Source organism: Phascolarctos cinereus, unplaced genomic scaffold (genome assembly GCF_003287225.1).
Source record: "Phascolarctos cinereus isolate Bilbo 61053 unplaced genomic scaffold, phaCin_HiC Scaffold_4;HRSCAF=312, whole genome shotgun sequence".
Taxonomy (NCBI): Eukaryota; Metazoa; Chordata; class Mammalia; order Diprotodontia; family Phascolarctidae; genus Phascolarctos; species Phascolarctos cinereus.
This window is the reverse complement of record NW_027555847.1, coordinates 311,502,072-311,517,345: the sequence shown is the minus strand read 5'-3', so window position 1 is coordinate 311,517,345 and position 15,274 is coordinate 311,502,072. Positions and strand designations below refer to the sequence as shown.

General features: G+C 38.0%; 1 protein-coding gene and 1 long non-coding RNA gene across 2 annotated transcripts in view; one reads left to right on the top strand and one right to left on the bottom strand.

Moving 5' to 3' along the window:
* DHFR (dihydrofolate reductase) overlaps positions 1–15,274 on the bottom strand; it is a 36,624-nt gene that overhangs the window by 12,293 nt on the left and 9,057 nt on the right. Inside the window, exon 4 of the mRNA XM_021007614.2 lies at positions 2,669–2,795. Coding sequence (XP_020863273.1) covers positions 2,669–2,795 — 127 coding nt within the window. The remainder of the gene's footprint in view (positions 1–2,668; positions 2,796–15,274) is intronic.
* Positions 1–15,274, top strand: part of LOC110222568 (uncharacterized) — a 53,252-nt gene that overhangs the window by 30,543 nt on the left and 7,435 nt on the right. Inside the window, exons 3-4 of the long non-coding RNA XR_013486123.1 lie at positions 5,198–5,321; positions 10,419–10,555. This is a non-coding gene — a long non-coding RNA (uncharacterized LOC110222568). The remainder of the gene's footprint in view (positions 1–5,197; positions 5,322–10,418; positions 10,556–15,274) is intronic.

The window sequence follows — 15,274 nt, the reverse complement described above, 5'->3', positions numbered from 1 at the left end:
CGACCATCAATTTATCGATTGTGGCTAGCCTAGCTGATAAATTAATTATTAATTATCCTCAGAGTTTTTCATTTGTGACAATACCACAGGATTGTCACGAGGATCAAATGAGATAATGGCTGTAAGAAAGGTAGTCCCTGGGGCAGCTGGGTGGCACATGGATAGAGCACGGGCCCTGAAGTTGAGAGGACCTGAGCTCAAATCCGGCCTTAGACCAAATACTTGACACTAGCTGTGGGACCGTGGGCAAGTCACTTGACCCCAACTGACTTAAAAAAAAAAAGAGGTAGCCCTTGTCAACTCTTTTTTTTTTTAGGGTGAAGTAGAAATGAGGGGAGATTTAGGGTTGTATAGAGAACTGGCAAAGAGCATTCCTGTTGTGGCAAATCATGTGTAATTTCTAACCTGGGAACACTGCCTCGGGCAGTGAGAGGTTAAATGACCTATCCCTGGTCCTTAGGTAGTATGGATGAGACAAGATTTGCTAGTCTTTCCTGACTCTGAGGCCTCCTTTCCACACTGCCTCTTCATCAAATAATATATTGTAATACTACCTTGATAACTAATTATTTTAAAAGAATGTAATGAAAGTCTTAAATGTTAGAGCTGAAAGAGACTTTAGAGGCCATCTATTTCAACTCTTAATTTATACTGAAAGAAAACAAGGCCTACATTCAGGGGTGCGCTGAAGCCAGTCGGAAGTGGCTCACAGTTAAATTTCCAGTGTGATCATTTATCTAGGGAATGATACCAATGAAGGCTTGATTTATTGTTTTGCTGATTATCTAGATGTGAGAAAGTAGGGGAGAAAATGAATATTTACCAGCCCACTCAATTTGAAAGGCTGGAATAATCCTCTTTTAGACCAAGTTTGGCTCGAGGAAAAATAAATAAATGCCTCTGGGTTATACAGAAAGTTTTCCCTAAAGATTAAAAAAAAAAAAAGGTGGTACTACTGATTTAAGAGCATTCATGTCTGGATTATGACTACTTAGGAAACTCTTTTCCACCATAATAAAATTACCATTCTGGGTCAAGCTGTTTACTTTTAGAAAAAATAATATATTTATTATCAATGACACATATTGACCAAATTAGGACAACCAACCCTTAATCAGACTGTGAAGACTGGATCACAAGGAATGGAGGACAGAATTCAAGGCAAGTTTGATTTCTCAGGGAAAAATTTAAGATGGCTTTTAAATTTAGAACAAAAAGAGGCAACATGAAAAAAGGACGTTTCCATAAAATCACACAGCACTATTTAAAATTCTACTCTTTAAAATGTAAATGGCCCAAATAAACATAGTCTAGTTCTAGTATGAAGAATGATTCATTTGAAACAAATCATTTTAAAACAAGCTAACAGAGAAAAAGTGATTACTTTTCAAAAGAAAGCCTCCAAATCACAATGCTTGCGATTAAGGACAGTGGGGGAGGAATCTGATTTAGAAATGGGGTTTTAGTTTTCATTATATTCACATTTCATTCACACATGCAAAAGGAAAATAAAGAATGCAAACTGTCAGTATTTTGTACTTAGAGGAGATAAAAATGTTAAAAAAGCTCTTGTTCCTCATCCTTTTTAAAAAACCAAAAATAGATCTTACGTTTTGTTAAAAGCGCTTTCTGTGTGTCTATTGATATAATCATGTGTTTTTTATTGTTCTTGTTATTAATGTGGTCAACTGTTTGTAGTTTTCCTAATGCCAAACCAGCCCTGTATTCCTGGTATAAATACAAACTGGTCAGAGAGTATAATCTTTGTGCTATGTTGCTGTAGTCCCTCTGATGATATCTTATTCAAAATTTTTGTATCACTGTTCATTAGTAATATTGGTTTGTAGTTTTCTTTCTCTGTTTTGACTCTCCTTGGTTTAGGTATCAAGGATATATATCTGTTTTACAGAAGGAATCTGAGAAGTTCCCATCTTTTGCTATCTTTGCAAATGGCTTGTGTAACACTGGAATTAACTGTTCATTGAACCTTTGCTGGAATTTGCTTGTGAATCTACCTACTCTCAGGGGGTATTTCCTTTGGAAGCTCATTTTATTTTGGCTTGTCCAATTCCTTCTTCTGAAATTTCTTTATTTCTTGTTCAATTAATCTGGGTATTCTGTTAGACCTATTGGCATACAGTTGCACAAAATAGTTTCTAATAATATCCTTTATTTCTTCTTCATTTGTTTTGAATTCTTTCTTCATTTTCGATACTGATAACTTGGTTTCCCTCTTTTCTTCTTTTTAATCAAATTAGGAAATGTTTTATCTACTTTGTTTTTTCTCCCCCAAATCATCTCCTACTTTTATTAATTCAATGGTTGTTTTCTTTGAATTTCATTAATTTTTTTGATTTCCAGGATTTCTATTTTGGCATTTAATTGGAGTTTTACAATTTGTTAGTTTTCTGGAGTTTTTTAGTTGTCAGTCTAATTTGTTGATTTTTTCCCCTCTCTTTTGTTGATTAAAGTGTTTAGAGATACAAGTTTTTCTACCCCTAAAGACGGTCCTAATTTTTTTTTTAATTTTAAAAAATGTACATAACATTGTACTGAGGGTAGACAGTAGGTAGTACTTCAAAATTTTTAGGAAAAGATTATTTCAAGCATACACAAATCGTGGTGAATTAGCCTTATGTTCAGATGTACTATGAAATTATAACTATACCTTATAAACACAGCTGCCTCCAACTATCCAAATCATGTCCACCTTATTTGCTAGCTCTGGAAGTTTCAGAAGGTCAAATGCATCATCCAGACTTCTGGCAAGATAATGAGCTCCACGAGGAGGTTCCCTAAGTTGGAGAGGAAAAAAACCACCAACAACAAATGATTATTTTTACTAGTCAAATAATTTTAAAGAGTTAATTAGTCAATTAACATTTATCAAGTGCCTACTATGTGCCAGGCATTACGGATATAAATAAAGGCAAAAAACAGTCCCTGCTCTCAAGGAGCTCACCCTCTAACGGGGGAGACAACAAACAAACAATTATGTATTAAGATGAATACGAGATTCATTTGCAATAGTCTCAGAGGGAAGGCATTAAGATCGAGAAATGGGCAAGATTTCCTGCGGAGGCGGGACCTTAGCTGAGACCTGAAGGAAGCCAGGAGATGGAGATGAGGAAGGAGAGAGTTCCAGGCTTGGGAGACAGCCAGGGAACCACTGAGAGCTGAAAGATGGAGGACTGGGCTCGAGGAAAAGCAGGGAACCCAGTGTTACTGGACCTCAGTGTATGTGGAGAGAAGTGAGGTGTAAGAAGATTGGAACGGTCAGAAGGGCCAGGTTACGAAGAGTTTTAAAAACCAAAAAGAGGATTTTATATTTGATCCTCGGGCTAACAGGGAACCACAGGAGTTTACTGAACAGAGGGCAACATGGGCAAACCTTCCCTTTTATAAACGTAAGTCATACTAACACAAATCAATGTCGACATCGTCTTTAGTAAGAAAGATGGATGACAATGTTGAAGCATAAATTGCCTATATAGCTCTCCCTCCCTTTTTGTTTTTTCTCCCCCCTTTCTTTGGCTAAAGAGATTCAATTCAATCCAATAAGTGAATAACCAATTGATCTTTAAAATTGGTATCTAGGAGGCAGCTAGGTGGCACTGTGGATAGAGCACTGGCCCCAAAGTCAGGAGGACCTGGGTTCAAATTTGGCCTCAGATACTTCCTAGCTGTGTGACCCTGGGCGAGTCACTTAACCCTGATTGTCTCAAAAAAATAAAATTAGTTTCTGACTTTACCATAGATTCCTTTTTATAAAATAAGGGACTCAAAGGCATCAAGGGTAACTTATTGGTCTTTGTTTGAAAACTTAAATGTTAACTTCTTAGCCTGATATCTGCATATCTAATCTCTCTCTCTCTCTCTCTCTCTCTCTCTCTCTCTCTCTCTCTCTCTCTCTCTCTCTCTCTCTCTTTTTTGCTGTATGGAGAAAAAAATTAGGGCAATAGATAACCGAACTGTTCAGTTTGATTATATGTGCACTCTGATTTTTCCTTTTTGCTTGCTGTTTGACTTACGCTTATTCCATTGGTTGTTGGTACCTTTGGGGCAGCTAGAGTATAAGAGGAGAAATTCAAATTAACGCTATTTGATAACAGCAAAATCTGATGATAAAAGGTTGACAGAAGTAGCTATGGTTTTCTAATCATCTCTTCAACACTTTAGCTGACCTATAATCTCACCAATTTCCCTCCAATGATGTAGATCCCAAACTGTCCATGCCTGCCCATCCTGGGTAACTCTTGTCCATTACTTCCCATAAAGGAAACAGGGAACAAGTATTTATTAAATGCCTACTATGCACCAGGCACTATTCCAAACACTTTACAAATATTATTTCATTTGATCCTCATAATAACCCTGGGAAATATGTGCTATTATTACACCTATTTTGCAGTTGAGGAAACTGTCTGGGGTCACACAGCTAGTAAATATCTGAGGTCAAATTTGAACTCAGGACTTCCTGACTCCAGGACTAGTGTTCCATGTACAAGCTCATCCCAGGGGTCCACCCAACTTTCTCTGTCTTCCCTTGACATCAAGAGGATACCAAGCAAGCATGTGAGCTGTCTGTCTCATTATTCATAGGATTAAATGATTCATTTATAAATTCACGAATGCCTATTCAGGTCAAGGACTGATGCACTGAATGAGCTTTTGGGGGCTGAATGGGAAGAGAGCAGCTCTGGTTGCTGGGGAGAACAGAATACAGCCAGGAATCCGAAAATGTCAAACATTTGCAAATAAAATGACCATAATATCTTTCTACTCTAAAGACTTGTCTAAGAATCAGATCTAGGCTCCATTTTTAACACCATTACTGCATATACTCGGGTAAATTCATTCTTTCAACAAACATGTTGCAAAACTCTTTGGAAACAATCATAGGGGAATTAGATAAGATTTATGCAAAGAAACAGAAAGACAAGAGAGGCAGGAAATAGAAATTTGTAAAAGGCAGCCTGGCCTAGTGATATGATACAGGGGCTCTTAATGTGGAGTCTGTGAATATGTTTTGTTGTTGTTAGGCGGTGGGGTTAAGTGACTTACCCAGGGCTGGTGCTCTATCCAGTGAGTATGTTTTTTAAAAAAATATTTTGATAATGGTATTTCAAAATAATTGGTTTCTTTTGTAACTCTTATGTATTTTATTTTATGTATTTGAAAATATTATTCTGAGAAGTGGTCCATTGGCTTCACCAGACTGCCAAAGAATCTACGACCCCCAAAAAAGTCAAGAACCTCTGGTGTAATGCATGGGGCACTGGACTTACAGACAAGAAGACCAGGATTTAAATACTACTCAGGTACTCATGTGACCCTATGCATATCATTTAACCTGTCTATGCCTCAGTTTCCTCATCAGTATAATGAAGGGGTTGGTTCTCAATGGCTTCTGAAGACCTTTCTATGATCCTGTGTATTGAATGTCTATGATAAATGCTCACTGGATGTTGTAGAAGACACAAATAGTCTTTGCCCACAAGGAGTTTTATATATGGCATGATGGAAATAACTGGATCTGGGAGTCAAAGGACCTGAATTTGAATCTCTAGCTCTGCTAGATGCGTGCGCTTGGGTAAATCAAGTGAATCGATAAACCTTTTTCTCATATGTGTTTGACAAGAATAAGGTCTCTTCCAACTCAAAAAATCCTCTAATACTATGAAGGTGGCATTTAAATGAGCTCTAAAGAAGACAGACTTCAGTGGGAGAAGAGCATACCAGGTAGACAACGGCATGAGCAAAGGCAAGAGTGAGCACAGATAAATAGAGAAAAGGGAAGCAAGAACTTGGGGAGCTGGACAATTATTTGGAGTGAAGGAAGGGAAGAGATTGAAAACGGAGACTAGCTAAGAGGCTGTTCAGTTAAATTAAGACATGAGGTGAAAAGGGGTCTTGACTAGGATAACTGAAGTAGGGATATTAAAGAAAAGTTCAATCTGAGAAATATTTCTTTCCTTACTTCCTTCAGGGTCTCCCTGTCTTGCTCAAAGCCATGGGAACTCTGACCCAGAACCAGGGCTGGTTTACCCTCTCTTAGGCAATTTAGTACTACCCTTTCTTCCTTACAAGGCTCACCAAACTGGTGCTGGACCTAGTGTGGTCATCCAATTGGCTTAGGACACTGCCTCACAGAGCCCCCAAGTACAAATTAGAACTCCACCAATCTCAGTCTCCCCAGTAGCAGGGACTATAGGTGTTTTCCACTATATTGGCTGAGGGACATTTCAAAGAAAAAACAGACTTGGTAACAGATAGGATAGATGCAGTGAATAAGAAGTCGGAAGTCTGCAATGTTTTTTTAGTCCAGGAAGCTAGAAGAATGATGGTACCTACAAAAGAGACGTGATAGTTAGGAAAGAACGACTTTTATTGGCAGGGACATGTCGGACGGATTATGGTTCAGTTTTGTATATACTGAGTTTAAGATGATGGGGAACATCCACCTAGAGATGTCTTGTCAATACCTAGAAATAAGTAAGAGATTTGAATAGAGGTGAGAGGTACGGCCTAGAGTTAGGAATCACCCCCAATGAGGTGGCAGGTGAAACCATGGGACTTAAAGAGCACATTAAAAACTTCAGAGAAGAACATAGCTAGGATAATGGATACTGCCTTTGTGTACATTCATAGGAAGGAAAGTTACAGTCAAGAAGTCAGAAAGTATGGTTAGTAATAGGAGAGAGAAGAAATTGTAGTTTCATGGAAATGGAAGACACATGAGGGTTCAAGAAAGAGTTGTTGGGGGGCAGCTAGGTGGCGCAGTGGATAGAGCACTGGCCCTGAGTTCAGATCTGGCCTCAGACACATAACACTTACTAGCTGTGTGACCCTGGGCAAGTCACTTAACCCCATTGCCTAGCCATTAAAAAAAAAAGAGCTGTTGGTCTGCAAGTAAGCAAAGTAAATGAGAATGGAACTGAGAAATGACCACTGAATTTAGTTACTGTTAGGAAATTTCACTGAAGTAGTTTATGGTAGAAGTCAGAGTTCAGGACACTAAGGGAATGGACTGATAAGCAGAGGCAGAATACTTACCTGAAATTATTAGGTAACCAAGGAATCATAGATCTAGAAATAGAAGTGACTTAGAAGTCATGTAGTGGAAAGATGGTAGCTGGAATGGTTGGCACGGTCAAACAAAAGCTTTCTTATTTTCATGACAGGGAGATGTGAGCATGTCTGAAAGTGGAAGGGAAAGAGCCCAAAGGAAGGATGAAATTAGAGACGACAGAAGGAGGCAATAGTTATTAGACAGCTCCCTAAGGATGGAGATCATGCCTTATCCTTCTTTGTACTGCTCCAAGGGCCTCCAAATGTTTTACAGTAAGGGCTCAATAAATATACTGAATAAATGAATAATCACAGGTTTAAACTTCTAGAGGAGGTGGGAAGACATGGGGTCCAGAGTTCAAGTGAAAGGGTTGATTTTTTTGAGATGAAAATCCTCTTTTTCATTGAGACTGGACAGAAAACTAAGATGTCAATTGTGTGTATAGGGATATGCTGAGCTAAGGATTTGAGGCACAGTCTCACTTTTCTCCAAGGGTACAAGGAAAGGCACATCTGATAAATTGGGGTTTGTTTGGGAATGGGAGGAGTTAATGGTTTAGGGAGAAAAGGTAAAGCCTGGAATAATTCTTGGCTATATTAGGGAGACAATGAGAAAAGAATGAAAGAGAAAATCTTCCTTGTGTCTATTTATACTACAAACTACTTTTTAAAAAAGTTTCAATGCCATATAAAAGTGCCATGTATAGCAGCAATTTTATCTTTTAACTCAAAGCTTCTTAAGATCTTTTGAAGAGAAGTGCTTATGAAGGTAAGGTACTAAAAGATGATAGATTTAAAACTAGATAGGGCCTTAGAGGTCATTTTCACTCATCTCCCTCAACGAAGAAACTAAAACCAGGAGTTAAATATCTTGTTTGAAGTTACAGACAGGTGGTGTGGCAAAGTCTGGACTGGAATCCAAATCCTCTGACTCCAAATACAGTTCTGTTTTTTTCATTCTACCAGGCTGATATACAATCAAATTTGCATTATATTTGCTAGGTTATAAAACCAGAAAGGGGGTACATAGATGGTGCAGTGGATAGAGCACCAGGCTCAAAGTCAGGAAGACCTGAGTGGTCTCAGACACTCACTAGCTGTGTGACCCTGGACAAGTTACTTCACCCTGTTAGCCTCAGTTTCCTCATCTGTCAAATAAGCTGGAGAAAGAAATGGCAAACTACTCCAGTATCTTTGCTAAGAAAACCCCAAATGGGGTCTTGAAGGTTGTACATGACTGAAATGAGTGAACAACAACAGAAAACCAGAAAGCTTTGAAATGAGCTTCTGGTATAGCTCCAAACAAATCTTTCTAAAATATAAGCTGCCCAGACTAATCAGAATCTCTTAATGTTAGGGATAGCTATGCTATTATTTTATTTTAGCCATAGCTTGTTATTTTTTCTAGTGAGTGGGGAAGGGAAAGGTGTTAGGAGGAGAGTAAGAGAGAAGTTAGACATGTGCAGCGTCCAGGGCTTTCACAAAGAGTAATAATTTATATATGGAAATCTCTACCCTCCTAATCTACTTCAAGGTGTTTCCCCCGCCTTCTACTTCAAGGGCCAGGAAGGGACCACTTGGGACAACGTGAAATAACTCTTAGTTAATAATTATTCTAATTATTTGGCACCAACCCAATTCCCTACAATACTTGATAACGAAGTTTAAAATAAAATAACAGTAACTATATGCCTTATAAATTTTTAATAAAGAGGCAAATAAAAACTATTAAATATAAATAAACAAAAAGCATCTGCACCGCTGGGGGCACATTAAAAAACAAATTGTCCTCATTACTTTAGAATTGCTGACCTGAAATTGCATATTCCCCCGCAAAATTTCTTTATGGTTTGTTTTGGCTCTTGTTAACTATAAGTAATGTCTAGTATCTGAGAATGTATTATTAAAGAGTTCCCAGGGGCACTGATATTGCTTAACTGATTAGGGATTTAACAAGACAAAAGAACAAATTAGTTGAATATTCTGGCAACTTGGGGCGAAAGCACAGCAAAAAAGTTTGGTAAACCACAAGATATACCTGCATTTATTAAGCTGCAATTGACAAGATAGTTTAAATAACAAAGATACTTTTCCCACTGTTATTTGGATATTTAAGAAGAAAGTTTCAGCCTCAAGTTTTGAAAAATTCCCTCAAGTTCATTTCACTTTATATATGGAGGTAACTTATTGGCTTTAAGGAAAACTCAAAGGAGAAAATTTAGTGTATAGTTTTAAAAAAAGAAGCTTTTGCCTACATTGGTAAAAAATTCAGTTAGGCTGGAATTTGCTGTATAAATGTCAACTGCATTCTGTAGGTTTCTTAATATGATTTTTAATCCAGCTGAAAGGTACCAAGGTGGAAGATCTGGGTTCCAATTTGACTCTGACATTTATGACCTTGAAGATGTTTGTGAACTTTTGTTTTCAATTCTACAGACATTTTAGCTACTATGTACAGAGCACTGTGCTAGGTAATGGGGAAGATGTCACCAGCAGTAATCAACTTACCCTACCCCTGCTGAAGGAATGACTTCAGCTTACAGCATTCAACAGTTAATCCTATGCAAAATTTGTGAAGGCCAAGAATTATCTTGGGTACCATCCCACTTCCTCTGTCATTCCCTCCTCACACTCCCTCAACTTGAGCTCTGCTCTGGCAAACTTATGTTGCCTATTGGTTTAATTAAGAAAATATGCTACAGATATTTCCCCCTTAGTTTTGTAGGGGACATTCATTCAGTACTCATTTATTAAAAGCTTACCATACATGCAGCCTTGTGACTGGGACTGGGAAGGGGAGATAGAGAAATGATTATAACATGGTCCCTACTCTTTTGAAGGTCACAAAAGAACAAGGCTATCTACTTGTCCTGCCCAGTCACAGGCTTGTGTGAAGATTAAATGACAAAATATGCATGATAACCCCAAAAGTCTGAGAAGCAGCGCACAAAATACACTGTGTAAAACATGGAACAATTCTGTAGTTCAGAAACAGTTAGTTGATACAATGGTGTTCAAAGTAGCATTTGGGTTTAGGTTTGAAGGAAACAAGGGCTTCTGAGGAGTGAAGTGCCACACTCCAGGCACTGCATCTACTTCCTCACTTCTCAACTCCTCGCAAGGTTACCGACCTCCAAATTGTTAAAAACAACTGGTCTTTGTCAGACCTCATCCTTCTCAGGTTCCCATTGTCTGAAACTGCTGACTACCTGTTTCTTCTAGATATTTTCTCTTTCCTGTTTCCTTGGGTGACGTTACTCTTTCCTGGTTTTCCTGACTATCTGAGGGCTCCTTCTTCATTTCCATCAGTATGCATGCCCTGTTCCCTATTCTTATGTGCATCTCAGTGCTCTGCCCCAGGCCTGCTTCAACCTTACATGCCATCCAGCCACATAATCAAATCATCTGCCTGCCATTGCCGACCCACTTCTCCCTGTGTAGAACAGAATTTTCTACAATGGACCTAACACTGAGACTTCCAAACGTGAGTATTCTTGAATCCATGTTCTCATCTAGGGGGAAGCTACTCAGCCGATCTTTGGAGCTCCTGCTCAAAAGCCCACCGCAGTTGATTGGCGGCCAAGGACATGAAATTACATTAAATTGAACAGCTACATCCCCTGACAAATTAATGCAACGAGGATAAGTGATGTGGTTGACTAGGAAAAAAAAATTCTCTTTTTTTTACATCAAATATCTCTGAGAAGATTTTGATATCTAAGATACATAGAAAATTAATAGAAATACCTAATGCCAAAAGCCATTACCCCCAAAGATAAGTGATGATCCAATGATAGGAATGAAAAGTTCTACAAAGAAAAATTGTAAACTATTATAAGAAAAGAGTACTCTAAATCACTAATAATAAGAGAAATGTACATCAAAGCAACCCTGAGGATTCATCTCATATTCAGCAAATTGGCAAAGGTGGTAAAAGATGGGAAAGGTAAAGGTTGAAGGGGTTGTTGGGAAGACAGGCACATCGATGTCTTGTTAAAGCTGGGAATTAGTACAAGCATTCTGGAAAGTAATTTGGAAATATGCAAATAAAGTGATTAAAATGGTGGTATCTGTTGACCCAGGGATTCTACTACTAGGCATATACTCCATGGAGGTCACCAATAAAAAGAAAGGCTCCATTTCTGTTGTTCAGTCATTCAGTGCAATACTTTGCGACCCTCATGGACCACAGCATGCCAGGCCTGAATTAATTTAAGTATCAACTGATTTGATCTCTTTGCTGTCCAAGGAACTCGACTTTTTTTTTTTTTTGGTGAGGCAACTGGGATTAAGTGACTTGCCCAGAGTCACACAGCTAGTGAGCGTTATGTGTCTGAGCCTGGATTTAAACTCAGGTCCTCCTGACTTCAGGGCCAGTGCTCTATCCACTGTGCCACCTAGCTGCCCCTCCAAGGGACTCTTAAAAGTCTTCTCAAGCACCATAATTTGAAAGCATTGATTCTGTGGCACTCAGCTTTCCTTACAGTCCTACTCTCACAGCCATACACTGCTAATGGAAAAACCATAGCTTTGACTATAGGTACCTTTGTTGGCAGGTGATGTCTCTGGTTTTTAGTATGCTGTCCAGATTTGCCACAGCTTTCCTTCCAAGGAACAAGTGTCTTTTAATTTCATGGCTGCAGTCATCATCTGCAGTGATATTTGAACCTAAGAATAAAATCTGATACTGCTTCCATTTCTTCTCCCTCTGTTTGCAGGAAGTGATGGGACCATTTACCATGATCTTAGGTTTTTTAATGTTTCACTTCAAGTCAGCTTTGACATTTTTCTCACCCTCATCAAGAGGCTTTTTAATTCCTCTTCACTTCTGCTCGCATAGTGGTATCACCTACATATCTGAGATTGTTGATATTTCTCTGGCAATCTTAATCCTGACTTTTGATTCATTCAGCTTGGCATTTCTCACGATATACTCTGTACATAAGTTTAAAAATCTTACACCACATACCAAAATAAATCAAAATGTGTTCACAATTTAGATATGAAAGCTGTTACTATAAGCAAACTGGGGGTGCAAGGAATAGTGTACCTTTCAGATTTATGGAGAAAAGAATTCATGACCAAACAAGAGATAGAGAACATTATGAAATACAAAATGGATAATTCTGATTACATTAAATTGAAAAGTTTGCCCAAAAAAAGCCAATGCAACCAAGATTAGGAGGGAAGCAGAAAATGGGAAAGAATTTTTACAATCAGTGTCTCTGATTAGGGCCTCATTTCTAAAATACATAGAGAATTAAGTCAAATTTATAAGAATACAAGTCATTACCCAATTGATAAATGGTCAAAGGATATGAACAAACAGTTTTCAGATGAAGAAATTAAAGCTATCTATAGTCATCTAAAAATATGCTCTAAATCACGGTTGATTAGAGAGATGCAAATCAAAACAACTGAGGTACCATATCACACCTATCAGATTGGCTAACATGACAAAACAGGAAAATGATAAATGCTGGAGAAAATGTGGGAAAATTGGAACACTAATGCATTGCTGGTGGAGTTGTGAACTGATCCAACCATTCTGGAGAATAATTTGGAACTAAGCCCAAAGGGCTATAAAACTGTGCATACTCTTTGACCCAGCAATACCACTTCTCGGGCTGTATCCCAAAGAGATCATAAAAATGGGAAAAGGACCCACATGTACAGAAATATTTATAGCAGCTCTTTTTGTGGTGGCAAAGAACTGAAAATTGAGGGGATGTCCATCAATTGGGGAATGGCTGAACAAGTTGTGGTATATGAATGTAATGAAATACTATGGTGCTATAAGAAATGATGAGCAGGCTGACTTCAGAAACACCTGGAAAGACTTATTTATATGAACTGATACTGAGTGAGCTTCAGTTCGTAGCCTGGGAAAGGATTGTAAAAATGTTTGTGGTGACGCTGTTGCTGGGGGCCGTGGTCGAGGCTCAGAGGTAGAGAGGAGTATTTGAGATCAGGCCCCTAGAGAGAGCTTAGAAAACAAGAGCTCAAAAAACTTGAAGCTTGAAACATTATTCCCCACACCTCATGACTACAGCCCAACTAACATGAAGTTAATAACCAGAAATAAGTCGATATATACACATGTATGTATGTATGTATGTATGTATGTATGTATGTATGTATGTATGTATGTATGTATGCATGCATGCATGCATGCATAAATAAGAAAGAATTTGACCATAGTAGCTACCATAGTGATAGAGAAGATCTGGCTTTAAAGTTAGAAGAAGATAGTGAAGTTAAAACATCTACTTCTACTTCAAAGAAAAATTTAAAATGGTCACAAGTCCAAAAAGAGTTCTTGGAAGAGCTTAAAAAAGATTTTAAAAATCAAATAAGAGAAGCTGAGGGAAAATTGGGAAAAAAAATAAAGAATAATGCAAGAAAATCAAGAAAATTATGAAAAGAAAGTCAGCCAATTAGAAAAAGAGGCCCAAAAACTTACCAAAGAAAATAACTCCTGAAAAATTAGAATTGGGTAAGGGGAAGCTAATGACTTCATAAGATATCAAGAAATTAACAAAACAAAATCAAAAGAATGAAAAAAAATAGAATAAAATGTGAAACATCTCACTAGAAAAACAACTGACCTGGAGAACGGATAGAGGAGAGACAACATAAGAATTGTTGCACTACCTGAAAGTAATGCTCAAAAAGAGAGCCTAGGCACTATATTTCAAACAATTAAGGAAAACTGCTCAAATTTTTGAACTAGAGGGTAAAACAGAAATTGAAAAAAAGCTACCAAGCATGACCTGAAAGAGATCCAAAAGATGAAAACTCACAGGAATGTCATAGCTAAGTGTTGAAGCTCCCAACTCAAGAAGCAAATAAAACAAGCAACTAGAAAAAAAAACTTTTTAAATACTGTGGAAGGATAACACAAGATTTAGCAGCCTCTACATTAAAAGACTGAAGAGAATGGAACATTATATTCCAAAGAGCAAAGGAGCTGCATCTGCAACCAAGAATAATTTACCCAGCAAAGATGAGTGTAATCCTGCATGGGAAAAAAAATCTATTTAATGAATTAAAGGATTTTCAGTCACTTGTCAGGAAATGACCAGAAATGGACAGAAAATCAGATCTGAAGGAATCTGGTGAAGCACAAGAAGGCAAACATTAAAGATCAATTATAAGGGATTTAATAAGGTCAAGCTGTTTACTTCTTATATGGAGGAAAAACATTATTTATAAGTCTTATAAATGTTATCATTACTTGGGTAGTTTGAAAAAGAACACATACACAGAAGGCTTGGGATTGAGTTGAATATGATGGGATGATCCTAAAATATAACACTGGGTAGGGAGAGGCAAAATGGAGCAATTATCTCATACAAAGGAGGTATGAATGAAAGAACTGTTACAGTGGAGGGCAGGAAGGGGCTGGTAGTGCTAGAACCTTATTCTCATTAGAACTAGTTTAAAGAGGAAATAACAAAAATCTTGTATAAAAGTCTTCTTAACTTACAAAGCAATAGGAGGGCTAGGGGATAGGATAAGGGAGGGAAGGGTGGGTAGAGTAGGTATTAGGAGGGGTGATGACTAGGGAGGTAGTTGTTAGAAGTAAATTAGAGGAGCAATAGTGTACATAAAACAACAACAAAAAACCTAGCCTACTGCATTCAGAGTCAGCAAGGTGGCTCAGTGGATAGAACATCATACTTGGAGCTAGGAAGACCTGAGTTCAAATCCAGCCTCAGACACTTACTAGCTGTGTGATTCTGGGCAAGTCACTTCACCTTCCCCATCTGTAAAATAAGCTGCAGAAGGAAATGGCAAACCACTCCTGTATCTCTGCCAAGAAAACCTGAATGGTGTTATAAAGAGTTGGACTCTACTGAAAAGTGACTAAACAAGAACATAGTAGAAGAGGTAAAAAAAAAAGAAGAGGACAGGACAGAGACCTTGGTGGAAACCAAGGTCAATGGGTGTGACTAGTGTATCCAGCAAAGGAGACTGGAGGAGTGTGGTAAAACAGGTACAAAGAACCCAGAGAGAGAAAACAGTGTCACGAGAACCTATAGGAGAGATTATCCAGTAGGAGAAAGTGGTCCTTTATAGTAAAAGTGAAAACATTAAGAAATAACATTTATCTGATCTAAAAAGCTCTAGCCAGACTTCCTCCTTGGAAGGTGAGATAGGTCAGACAAAATGCCTTTCTTAGGGAAATAAATCAAGAGTG